Source organism: Salmo salar, chromosome ssa01 (genome assembly GCF_905237065.1).
Source record: "Salmo salar chromosome ssa01, Ssal_v3.1, whole genome shotgun sequence".
NCBI classification, from domain to species: Eukaryota; Metazoa; Chordata; class Actinopteri; order Salmoniformes; family Salmonidae; genus Salmo; species Salmo salar.
In genome coordinates, this window is record NC_059442.1 from 10,397,041 (window position 1) to 10,409,393 (window position 12,353).

At 45.5% G+C, this 12,353-nt stretch overlaps 1 protein-coding gene across 2 annotated transcripts in view; it reads right to left on the reverse strand.

Moving 5' to 3' along the window:
- Positions 1 to 12,353, reverse strand: part of dync1h1 (dynein, cytoplasmic 1, heavy chain 1) — a 53,571-nt gene that overhangs the window by 10,808 nt on the left and 30,410 nt on the right. Inside the window, exons 42-56 of one of the 2 annotated variants that reach the window (XM_014211261.2) lie at positions 12,108 to 12,237; positions 11,627 to 11,760; positions 11,391 to 11,505; positions 10,975 to 11,136; positions 9,342 to 9,556; positions 8,132 to 8,336; positions 7,553 to 7,726; positions 7,249 to 7,368; positions 6,940 to 7,060; positions 3,536 to 3,731; positions 2,389 to 2,506; positions 1,886 to 2,101; positions 1,341 to 1,553; positions 499 to 626; positions 21 to 174 (exon numbers count right to left, since the gene is read on the reverse strand). In XM_014211261.2, coding sequence (XP_014066736.1) covers positions 21 to 174; positions 499 to 626; positions 1,341 to 1,553; positions 1,886 to 2,101; positions 2,389 to 2,506; positions 3,536 to 3,731; positions 6,940 to 7,060; positions 7,249 to 7,368; positions 7,553 to 7,726; positions 8,132 to 8,336; positions 9,342 to 9,556; positions 10,975 to 11,136; positions 11,391 to 11,505; positions 11,627 to 11,760; positions 12,108 to 12,237 — 2,401 coding nt within the window. Of the gene's footprint in view, positions 1 to 20; positions 175 to 498; positions 627 to 1,340; positions 1,554 to 1,885; positions 2,102 to 2,388; positions 2,507 to 3,535; positions 3,732 to 4,132; positions 4,329 to 6,939; positions 7,061 to 7,248; positions 7,369 to 7,552; positions 7,727 to 8,131; positions 8,337 to 9,341; positions 9,557 to 10,974; positions 11,137 to 11,390; positions 11,506 to 11,626; positions 11,761 to 12,107; positions 12,238 to 12,353 lie in introns of both variants that reach the window. The other variant, XM_014211188.2, reaches the window with a different exon arrangement.

Sequence of the window (12,353 nt, forward strand, 5' to 3'; positions counted from 1 at the left end):
ACCGAGAAGTCTGTTCTGACCTGCACAAGCAGAGGGTTTCCAAAACGCAGGGCGCTCTCCAGATTCTTCCGGAAGGCGTCATCCAGGAAGCTGGTCCTGGTGATCTTGCGGTCCTTGTACTCGTTCATGATGAACTCTGTGGCCTGGCCGGACGGGTCGATGATCAGTGGATACCTGGGAAAGGTTGTATTTTTTTTATGTATTAGAATCTCATTTAGCCCAAAGAAATTGACAGCTTTCCTGGAGTCTTTAAAAAACAGTCTATCCATCACACTCTTGGATGCACCGTGGAACTAGGATAAGCATTCATTATACAAACATTTCCATGGTGAAGGTTTGCATCTTCCGACAGGATCCTCAGTGAAGCGTTTAGCTTTCCATACAGGTTTATGATAGACCTATCATCCTCTACCACTCTGTGTTGGTCATTTAGGACACTTCAACTCCTAGACGTGGAAAAAAAGGGGATGATATTGTGATTCGGATGGACACACTCACCTGTTGAACCTCTTGAGCATGATGGCGTTCTCGGTGCAGAGATCATCTGCCGGGAGGGAGTTAGCCTGCCAGCGCAGCCTCTCGTCCGCATTGGACAGGTACTCAGTCCTGGCGATGTCCGTACGGAACTAGTGGGAGAGAGATCTGCTTAGCCATACAAACTGGAGTCTAGAACATTACATAGAAAGAATACGGCCTTGAGTTACAGATGACTGCCAGAGTAGGCGTAAAAGTCTGGGTTTCGAACTTGGGTTATCCATGCGACTCAAAACAGTTAGCCGTCTGAACTAAAGCCTAGGAAATAGCTGTGGGAGCCAACACAATTCTCCACATCTCTGGCAAGGTCATTTATCATTAGGGCCAGTATTTTTAACCCTCATCCTGTGATTTGACATGGAAAAACTCATGACCCCTCCCCCTACTCATGATGTCAACTAAAGCCTAGTGCTGAGAACTACCCCCGTTACATGAGCCACTGATCAACCCACTCCCCCCAGTACCTGGATGTTAGGCTGCTGCAGGTGACCTACACACCCCCCCCCCCAGTACCTGGATGTTAGGCTGCTGCAGGTGACCTACACCCCCCCAGTACCTGGATGTTAGGCTGCTGCAGGTGACCTACACCCCCCCCAGTACCTGGATGTTAGGCTGCTGCAGGTGACCTACACCCCCCCAGTACCTGGATGTTAGGCTGCCTACACCCCCCCAGTACCTGGATGTTAGGCTGCTGCAGGTGACCTACACCCCCCAGTACCTGGATGTTAGGCTGCTGCAGGTGACCTACACCCCCCCCAGTACCTGGATGTTAGGCTGCTGCAGGTGACCTACACCCCCCCCAGTACCTGGATGTTAGCCTGCTGCAGGTGGTGCGACCAGGTAGTGAAGAGGTTCTGCCTCATCTGCTGCTCGAAGTAGCCAGCGTAGGCGATGAAGGCTGCGGACAGCAGGCAGTCCCCGGCGATGGTAGCCATCTGGTTCTTGAACGTCTCGCTGGACTTCTCCCAGCGCTCGCTCTCGGCAGACAGGCTCTTGAGCAGGGCTGTGCTGCGGTTCACCTGCACTCGCAGAAGACGGTCGGATTTAACAATGAGAACAATGATGGATTGGATTGATACAGCACTTTTCCACCTAGTCATCAATTGCTTTACATTGGAATGGAGTTTTAAACTGAAGACTCATCCCACTGGGCAACATTCTATTGTCAAGTCTAGGGCATTGACTTTCAGAATGTTCATAGTGGAGATGCCACGCCTTTTTCTTTGTAAAAAACACTATTTGCTTTAAAACACATTTCCTAAATCTCTTGCTAATTCTTAAGGTTATGGAGATGGTAAAACGGTTGAGTTTATTGGGAATGGTTGTTTTATGGGTGGATGGACTTCCCTACCTTCGCCTCGACGGCGGCCAGATCTGCCTTAATGGCCTGGGCCTCAGAGATGAGCACGGCGTACTCCTCCTTGTAACGGGCGATGCTGGACTCCAGGTCATGGATCATCTGCTCTACCTCCTCGGCCTTGGACTTGTTGTCCATGGCATCGTCCTCCAGCTTCTGCAGCTCGTTCCTCAGCGGCTCCACGCGCTTCAACATGTCAGCGTAGTTCAGCTAGAAGAGGGAGAAGAGATGGGTCAATATAATTGCAGGCTATAACTGCAGGTTTTTACACATGGTAAGGAAGAATTTACTACTGGCACTCATTAGACATTACGTGAATCTCAAATCTTTCCTCTCCAAATGCATTGGAAGATCCAAGAATCCTCCTCTATGACATTCTCCTCCAATGAGTTTTGAGAGGGAGACGAGGATAGAGGATGCAAGGAATCGAGGAAAGACTTAAGATTCACCCTTAAACCGTTCCCAGTATAAAGATCAGCGGGTGGTGGTTTCCTTACCTGAGCGATGGCCCATTTGACCATAGGGCCACAGGCCAGGGAGGCCCTGTTGACCATCTCGTAGTTGAAGTTGGGGTTGGACATGTAGTTCTTCTTCATCTTCTCACGGATTGACTCACTGCATTTACAATAAGAGGTCACAGGGTTAGGACAGAGCAACAGGCAATTGTATAAAAATGTCAAATGAATTAAATTGCGAGTAGGGTTTTCAGAAATGATCATGATGAAATTATGTACGAAAAGGGGTGGCGTGTAAGGAAGCAAAAATAATTAAAAAAAGGCTTATTGGTTGTTAAGCTTTAAAAGGGAAATTTCACCAAAATATGACTGGGTTTGTTTTGATCGTGTTTCACATATATATTTGACCACAAAGGTCGGTGGGTCTTGGTTTCACGCGCTGAACGATACACCCAATGACAACATCCGGTGTATTGAATGAGATCTAAAAAGGCATTTCACGACGCCTCTATGTTATGCCGATCACACATCTGTGTGTAGATATGGTTGTCCTTGTTTGACAGAGCCATTAGATGTCTTTTCAGCGATGCTCCTATTGGCTGATTCACTGAAAAACTACCGCTTGGTGTGGAGGCGGTGCTTCCTGCTCTGGCCCCGCCGTGCATTCGCTATGAATGCCGGAGTGGTGGTACACTTGGAGCAGACGAATACACAGGAAGTTGAAAACTTCCTGATTCTACCGGTGAAAATAAAATGCACTTGTAGCTTGTGCTGGGATTTTTTTTGATAGATGGATGACAAAACCTAATGTTGTTAACATAGTAATGACCATGGCAGAGCTAGGGTGAAATTCCCCTTCAACTGGAAAATTGCATTCTATGAGACTTATGAATCATTTTGAAATGTTTCATCTAAATGGATACAGATCGTAGTGACTGATTTCAGACTAACTGTATGGCTACCAACTACGGTCAGAAAACATATCTAGCCAACTGCTGGACATCCTAACTTGATTCAATGAGCATAATCATGCCAAGATTGGTCTACTATCAATAAATCAGTACATTACTCTTCTTTTTAATTCTGATTTCTCAAGACAACCAATTGGCAATTAACAATAATGCAGTAAATCACAACTGCGTGAGGAAGATTGAGATCAGATTAATATAAAAATGGATAAGCACAGTACCTCATGTCCTCTGAGACAAAGTTGACTATGTTGGTGATGAAATTGTCCCTGACAATAACTTGTCTGATCTTTTTCCAGTCATTAGTCTCCTCGCCCAGCAGTAAGCAGATAGACTCTAAGGCCAGCTTAACCGTGGGAGGGGGGTTGGTCATGGCACGCACTTCAACAAGATGGTGACGCTTAATAGAGCTGACGGCTGGGGAGGGATGGATGGGGGGGGAGGGAAAAAGAGGGGGGGGCCACTCTTTAGGAACCACGCAGGACAGAAGGGGTGGGAGGAGGGGGGTTTGACAGCAGCAGGGTTGGAAGAGGGGGGCAAAGGGACTGTGTTTCAGGGCAGAGGTGTTTAGGGATTTGAACTCCATTGAAGAAAGAGGCCATTTTGTATCTCTTAAAACTTGCTAGCAGGAATGAGTCTTGCTCTAGATTTTACTGCAGAAGTGCCAAAACATGTCGGCAGCTCAGACCAAACCGCTCTGTAATTGGTTCAATCACACAACTCCTCTCTGCCATTGAAAAATCACAGACACCCCTTCCCTCGGTCACGCAAACCCCACCGCTGCAATCTTCCCCCTCCAACAAAACACTCATGGTCACCTGATCTCATCGGCAGAAAAGTTAACAATGGTGGGGATGAAGTTCTCCCTCATTATGATGGAGCGGATCTGCTTCCAGTCTGTGGTGCTCTCCCCCAGGAGCAGGCAGATGGACTCCAGGGCCAGCTTGACCGCCCCCGGCGGGTTGGCCATGGAACGCACCTCCACCAGATGCTGCTTCTTAATGGACTTAACGGCTAACCCCGGCCAGAGGGGAGGCACAAGAGGACGGAGAGGAGAATCAACAGCAAAGAGGGAAAGCGAGAAGAAAAGCAGAGAAGTTAGAATAAGAAGAGAGATATCCATCTCGTACAAGGAGACAGCGGAAGAGAGGACAATAAAGAACCTAAGTTGAACTTGGAAAGAAACAAAGAAATCTGCTCAAAAAGAGCAATGTTGTTTCTATCAGCTGGGCATCTCATAATGTAAACGTGTTGTTTCTATCAGCTGGGCATCTCATAATGTAAACGTGTTGTTTCTATCGGCTGGGCATCTCATAATGTAAACGTGTTGTTTCTATAGGCTGGGCATCTCATAATGTAAACGTGTTGTTTCTATCGGCTGGGCATCTCATAATGTAAACGTGTTGTTTCTATCGGCTGGGCATCTCATAATGTAAACGTGTTGTTTCTATAGGCTGGGCATCTCATAATGTAAACGTGTTGTTTCTATCAGTTGGGCATCTCATAATGTAAACGTGTTGTTTCTATCAGTTGGGCATCTCATAATGTAAACGTGTTGTTTCTATAGGCTGGGCATCTCATAATGTAAACGTGTTGTTTCTATAGGCTGGGCATCTCATAATGTAAACGTGTTGTTTCTATCAGCTGGGCATCTCATAATGTAAACGTGTTGTTTCTATCAGCTGGGCATCTCATAATGTAAACGTGTTGTTTCTATAGGCTGGGCATCTCATAATGTAAACGTGTTTCTATCAGTTGGGCATCTCATAATGTAAACGTGTTGTTTCTATAGGCTGGGCATCTCATAATGTAAACGTGTTGTTTCTTTCGGCTGGGCATCTCATAATGTAAACGTGTTGTTTCTTTCGGCTGGGCATCTCATAATGTAAACGTGTTGTTTCTTTCGGCTGGGCATCTCATAATGTAAACGTGTTGTTTCTTTCGGCTGGGCATCTCATAATGTAAACGTGTTGTTTCTTTCGGCTGGGCATCTCATAATGTAAACGTGTTGTTTCTATAGGCTGGGCATCTCATAATGTAAACGTGTTGTTTCTATAGGCTGGGCATCTCATAATGTAAACGTGTTGTTTCTATAGGCTGGGCATCTCATAATGTAAACGTGTTGTTTCTATAGGCTGGGCATCTCATAATGTAAACGTGTTGTTTCTATCGGCTGGGCATCTCATATGTAAACGTGTTGTTTCTATAGGCTGGGCATCTCATAATGTAAACGTGTTGTTTCTATAGGCTGGGCATCTCATAATGTAAACGTGTTGTTTCTATAGGCTGGGCATCTCATAATGTAAACGTGTTGTTTCTATCGGCTGGGCATCTCATAATGTAAACGTGTTGTTTCTATAGGCTGGGCATCTCATAATGTAAACGTGTTGTTTCTATAGGCTGGGCATCTCATAATGTAAACGTGTTGTTTCTATCGGCTGGGCATCTCATAATGTAAACGTGTTGTTTCTATAGGCTGGGCATCTCATAATGTAAACGTGTTGTTTCTATCGGCTGGGCATCTCATAATGTAAACGTGTTGTTTCTATCAGTTGGGCATCTCATAATGTAAACGTGTTGTTTCTATCAGTTGGGCATCTCATAATGTAAACGTGTTGTTTCTATCGGCTGGGCATCTCATAATGTAAACGTGTTGTTTCTATAGGCTGGGCATCTCATAATGTAAACGTGTTGTTTCTATAGGCTGGGCATCTCATAATGTAAACTTGTTGTTTCTATCAGCTGGGCATCTCATAATGTAAACTTGTTGTTTCTATCGGCTGGGCATCTCATAATGTAAACTTGTTGTTTCTATAGGCTGGGCATCTCATAATGTAAACGTGTTGTTTCTATCAGTTGGGCATCTCATAATGTAAACGTGTTGTTTCTATAGGCTGGGCATCTCATAATGTAAACTTGTTGTTTCTATAGGCTGGGCATCTCATAATGTAAACGTGTTGTTTCTATAGGCTGGGCATCTCATAATGTAAACGTGTTGTTTCTATAGGCTGGGCATCTCATAATGTAAACGTGTTGTTTCTATAGGCTGGGCATCTCATAATGTAAACGTGTTGTTTCTATCGGCTGGGCATCTCATAATGTAAACGTGTTGTTTCTATCAGCTGGGCATCTCATAATGTAAACTTGTTGTTTCTATCGGCTGGGCATCTCATAATGTAAACGTGTTGTTTCTATAGGCTGGGCATCTCATAATGTAAACGTGTTGTTTCTATAGGCTGGGCATCTCATAATGTAAACGTGTTGTTTCTATCGGCTGGGCATCTCATAATGTAAACGTGTTGTTTCTATAGGCTGGGCATCTCATAATGTAAACTTGTTGTTTCTATAGGCTGGACATCTCATAATGTAAACGTGTTGTTTCTATCGGCTTGGCATCTCATAATGTAAACTTGTTGTTTCTGTAGGCTGGGCATCTCATAATGTAAACTTGGGGATGTAATCATTCAACAGCAGCAGTGACATTGCAAATATGAACCCTCCCAAAACAACAGTGCTTGTTAAATAGATCAGTCTATGCCTCTAAGCTGATTTTGCAACAATGTCTAAAGCAGCCATCAGAAGTGTAAGGAAATGAAAAACAAAATAAAACACAAGGGAGACGTACCATTCTGGGCCTCAATAACAGCGGGCTCCACCTGATCCAGGTCTACCTTGACACTCAGCTGTTTGTCTTTGATCTTCTCCTGTTGCTTGTACACAGACTCCTGGATTTCCTGACTCATCACCTAGAAATCCCAATGGAAAACACAGGTCTAATACAACCACCATCTACTTCCACAGAGGTTAGTCTACAGCAGAGACATGAAAGTCCCGGCCTGGGAGCCACATCAGGACCTGATCTGCTTATTTCTTGGCCCAGCGGGACGGAATTGTCCGACCACTGGTATACAGTGAAGTAGTTCATCTATCTCACCTTCTTCTTCTCAGCCTCCTGCTGGTCTTTGACCATCTTTTTCAGCTTGTCGTTGGCATCCGCGTTCTTCACCTCCAGCTCCTGGCTCTTGATCCGCAGGTCGTGACGCAGCTCCTCCACCTATGGATGAAGATAGAGACTGTGGTATCAAACAACTGGAACGGACAATAAAAATCCACCAAACAGATCTACCATAATCTTGAAACAGTGAGCCAAATTGTGCGTCTGCAAGCTAGCTAGCTATCTTTATCCACGTCTTAAGTTTATGTTTGACAGGGAAGACCACTATGGAAGGAAGCGTCACCTGGTCCACGGTCTCCTTGATTTTCCTCAGGCCCACGTTGAGATGCATCTGCTGCTCCTCCAGCTCGCTGCGCTTCTCATTGAACAGGTCGGCGTAGTGGTTGATGAAGTCCAGGTAGTGGCGCGGGGTGATAGCCATGGTGCGCCCGCCACGCTTGGACAGCCGGCTGTTAGCCTGAGGAGGAAGAACGCCATCGTAAGCAAATGTGAGTACCATTTTACCATCATATGATCGACAGATCTGGTTTAAAATGTTGTCCCAATCTCAAATCATACCTGTAAGCCCACTTGTGGAGATCTGAGGGGAATTGACAGGTATAATCAAGCCTTTTGATAGGCTAGGTGGAAGTTTCACTATATTGCTTACACCAATCAAATCCTCTCAGATCTCCACAAGTGCATAGGCCTGGTATTTCTATTCTTTCAAATACTTTAAGCATTTGATTGAGCCTGCCTGGAGTGCCAGATTGGCCGTATTTTTGCACTATTCCATTGGTTCCATTGCACTAGGCGAGCTCATATATATATACACACATATACAATTTGAACCCAGGTCTGATTACCGAAGCGTGAGTCTTACCTGGTGCAGTGTCTGGTGGACAAACACGCAGCCGTTGACGATGGCCTCACGGTGAGATGGTGGCTGGGGCAGCTTGTCGTACACCACCGGCATGTAGTCAGGCACCTTGTAGTTGGGTTTCTCCAGGTCCAGTTTGATGGTGAACTCTTTGCCCACTTGGTAGAGGGCCTCAGTTGACCAGTCTCCAAACCAATTCAACACACACCTGTGGAAGGGAAGAGAGAAAGAGCTATGAGAGACCAACACAGATACTGCAGTGGAAGGTTACAATCATGACAGATCTGAAAACGACTGGGGGGGAATTGAGTGCAGTGTGTCTTGTCTATCCAAAAGGGATCCCAAAGAATCAATTCAACAACAAAAAATATGTTTTTCTAAGAGTTCAGAATCAGCCACTATTAGTGACCTGTGACAGGGTGTAAATGTGTTCAATGGAAATATTTTAGTGGGTTTAGAGTCAGCTACTAGGGTAAGACCAGCGTCACTGTACTGTAGGCTGGGCATAAAATTAACACCTGCCAAATGCGGTAGATTTAGGTATTGGCGGGTAAGAATGCATTTCATCAGCCATGTAAGTGGGTGATCAATTTGCAGGGCTCTACAGAGAGAGCGTTACATTTGCAAATAAAGATTTAGTACATAAAGTCATTTGCTAGTTGGGATTTATATAAATGTTGCGTTAGCTGTATTTCTGCTGTTTCATAGCTGCTAATCACACAAATAAATACAAAATCTATATCCCACCTCGCGCAGCAACAAGGCCTGGCTGGGGCGCTTTGTGCTTATAGATTGATTTTTGGAGGCGCTGAGCAATAGCGAAGAGATGCGGGGTCTACTAGTCAGATCCAAAATCCCGGCCACGTGGCATGACTCGAGTGGTCCCGTTACCACGGTAACCCCCCCCCCTAAAGTGGCAGCTGAACATTTTGCCTCTGATATTTTGGTTAATAAAAGACTCAGGTCACAAAAAATTTTACGAAATTGAGCAATTTATCACATTACTTCTTACTAATAAATTTTTTGTGTTAGAATCATTAAGCATGGTCATCTGTTTTTTTGTGTGTTTGTTAATTATGGCAAAACAACATTTCGGCTGGTAAAAAAATCTAAGTGGCTGGTAGATTTTTTCCATCTACCTGCCACAGTGGCTGGTAGACCAAAAAGTACATTTTAGGCCTTGACTGCAGGTGTGGATATAGGAGGCCCCCACCTGTTGAAGAGGGCAGGGGAGGTGGCGGCACGGTCCTTCAGGCCCTCCGATGAGGGGTTCATGGTGAAGACCACATGTAGGTTTCTGATGACCTGGCTGGTAAACCACTTGTAGAGCTCCTCGTGTGTGTCCAGCATCATGCCCTCCTTCTGGGCGCCCTCCTTACACTGGGTCATCAAGGCGGCATACTCGTCACCCTCAAACAGACCTGGCACCTGGACAGGGACACATGTTAGAGAATATATACACACAAAAAGTATATGAACATAGTGGATTCGGCCATTTCAGCCACACCTGTTGCTGACTGGTGTATCCAAATCGAGTACACAGCCATGCGATGTCCATAGACAAACATTGGCAGTAGAATGGCCTTACTGAAGAGCTCAGTGACTTTCAACTTGGCACCGTCATAGGATGCCAGCTTTCCAACAAATCAATTCATAAAATGTCTGCCCTGCTAGAGCTGCCCTGGTCAACTGTGCGTGCTGTTACTGTCAAGTTGAAACGTCTACGAGCAACAACGGCTCAGCCTCAAAGTGGTAGGCCACACAAGCTCACAGAACAGGACCACCGAGTGCTGAAGCACAGCGTGTAAAAATACTCTGTCCTCAGTTGCAACACTCACTACCGAGCTCCAAACTGCCTCCGGAAGCAACATCAGCACAACAGCTGTTAGTCAGGAGCTTCATGAAATGGGTTTCCATTTCAGCTGACGCTGGTGTAAAAGCTCGCCGCCATTGGACTCTGTTGCAGTGGAAACACATTCTCTGGCGCTCTCACGCGTCACCATCTGGCAGGAGAACGCTACCTGCCCCAATTCATAGTGCCAACTGTAAAGTTTGATGTTGGAGGAATAATGGTCTGGGGCTGTTTTTCCATGGTCCGGGCTAGGCCTCATAGTTCCAGTGAAGAAAAATCTTAACGCTACAACATACAATGAAATTCTAGACGATTCTGTGCTTCTAACTTTTTGGAACAGTTTGGGGAAGGCCCTTCCTGTTTCAGCATGACAATGCCCTCATGCCTTAAGCAAAGTCCATACAGAAATGGTTTGTTGAGATCGGTTTGAAAGAACTTGACTGGCCTGCACAGAGCCCTGACCTCACCCCCATGAAACACCTTTGGAATGAATTGGAACGCCGACTGAAAGCCAGAACTTATGGCCCAACATCAGTGACCAACCTCACTTTCGCTCTTGTGGCTGAATGGAAGTCCCTGCAGCAATGTTCCAACATCTAGTGGAAAGCCTATAACAGTGGAGGCTGTTATAGCAGCAAAGAGGGGACCAACTCCATATTAATGCCCATGACTTTGGACTGAGATGTTCGACGAGCATGCGTCCACATAACTTTGGTCATGTATATAGGAACTTGAGGGTATGGTATTTCCTACCAACACGTTTCTTAATAGCAGTATCTAGGACCAATGGAAGAGGCGACAGGGGATATCTGTTTAAAGTGACTACTTTCTCCTTGTCCCTTCTTCTGCTCTGAGCTGACAAGATAGGTAAAAGCAATATGATCTTGATTTGGCCTTCACCCCAGCCTGCCTCTTCAATGTCAGTGCAGACAGAGGAACGGAGACTGTTGTATTTTTGAGTATTAAAGTGTAAGCTTGGGTTGGCGGCCTCTACCTCTCCGTTGGCCAGCAGGGTGTTCATGCGCTCCAGGAAGCCAGAGTCCAGGACGTTGGACTCGTCCATGATGAAGGCGATCTTCTCGTTCTTGCACCCGGAGCGACGTAGCACCGTCCGCAGGTCCTCGTCAAAGTCGTCACCCGTGTACCTCCTGTGGACCTGGACACAGACATCACAATGCAGTCAGCACCTCATTCAACCACTCAACTCATTAGAACCTACATATTGACTTATTCCAATTTACATCCGATGGATTCCACACTGACATAACAAACACATCTGAAACACTACTTTTCCCATAATATTTGTCGTATTGTGTCGAGATGGCGATTCAGATAGCTTTCAATGGTAATTCAAAAGGAACAGAGTTAGATTTACAGTTAGCCATTACCGCTGGACTTTTCTTTACTAACCTTGATCTGATAGACACTCAGGCCGTTCATCCAGGCCACAAAGCGTGACAGGGTCGTCTTTCCTGCTCCACTGACTCCAATCAGGAGGAGATGACCCTGGGGTTGTCGGAAGATTCTGGAAAGGACATGAATTGGCCATTTTAACAATGTCAAGTAAGGAGTCACATCAAAAACCTCAAGTTTATCCACATGCTAAATTTCACAATGTGAAGCAGAGAAGTATTTTTTTAATTTACCGGTCGATTCGGAGGACATGGTCCAGAACCTCGTTGAAGAGCACAAGCGGCACGTCCAGCTCCTCCTCGTAGAAGACCCTCAGACGGGCCTTGACGTAGTCTCTCAGCTCCTCCTGTTCCACTGGGATATAATCCTGAGGATGGGGACAGACAGCCATTAACACAACAACTAAAAAACATATTTCATTCAACCTACACAAGCCATGATTGTCAATTTCTTGGCTCTACATTGACGGTGGGTATGTCTATATGGTAGTTAGGTGATGCTGCACCATATGCCGATACACAGAATTAAACAGAACCATATTATATTGCATCTCAAATCAAAATCACATTTTATTGGTCACATACACGTGTTTAGCAGATGTTATTGCAGGTGTAGCGAAATGGACAGTGCAGTAATATATATCTAAAAAATGACTTATATTGCGTCTGTATAAACAGAACCGTATTATATTGCTACTATGGGCAGGAAGCTCACCTTAGAGAGCCAGTTGCTGTAGAGGATAGGCCTGTTGAGGGCCTTTTCACGGTCAATGTTGGGGAAGTGCTTGAGGGCCACCATGTCAATGTTTTCGTCTGTCCAGCGCCTCTCCTCATCCTCCACCAACCTGTGCATGGGAGAGAATAGTTCAACAGGACAGTCAGGACTTAGACAACAACATTGATCTCTTTGCATCCAACTTTTAAAATCGATCAGGTCACACAATAGAGAAAAGTCAGGGCC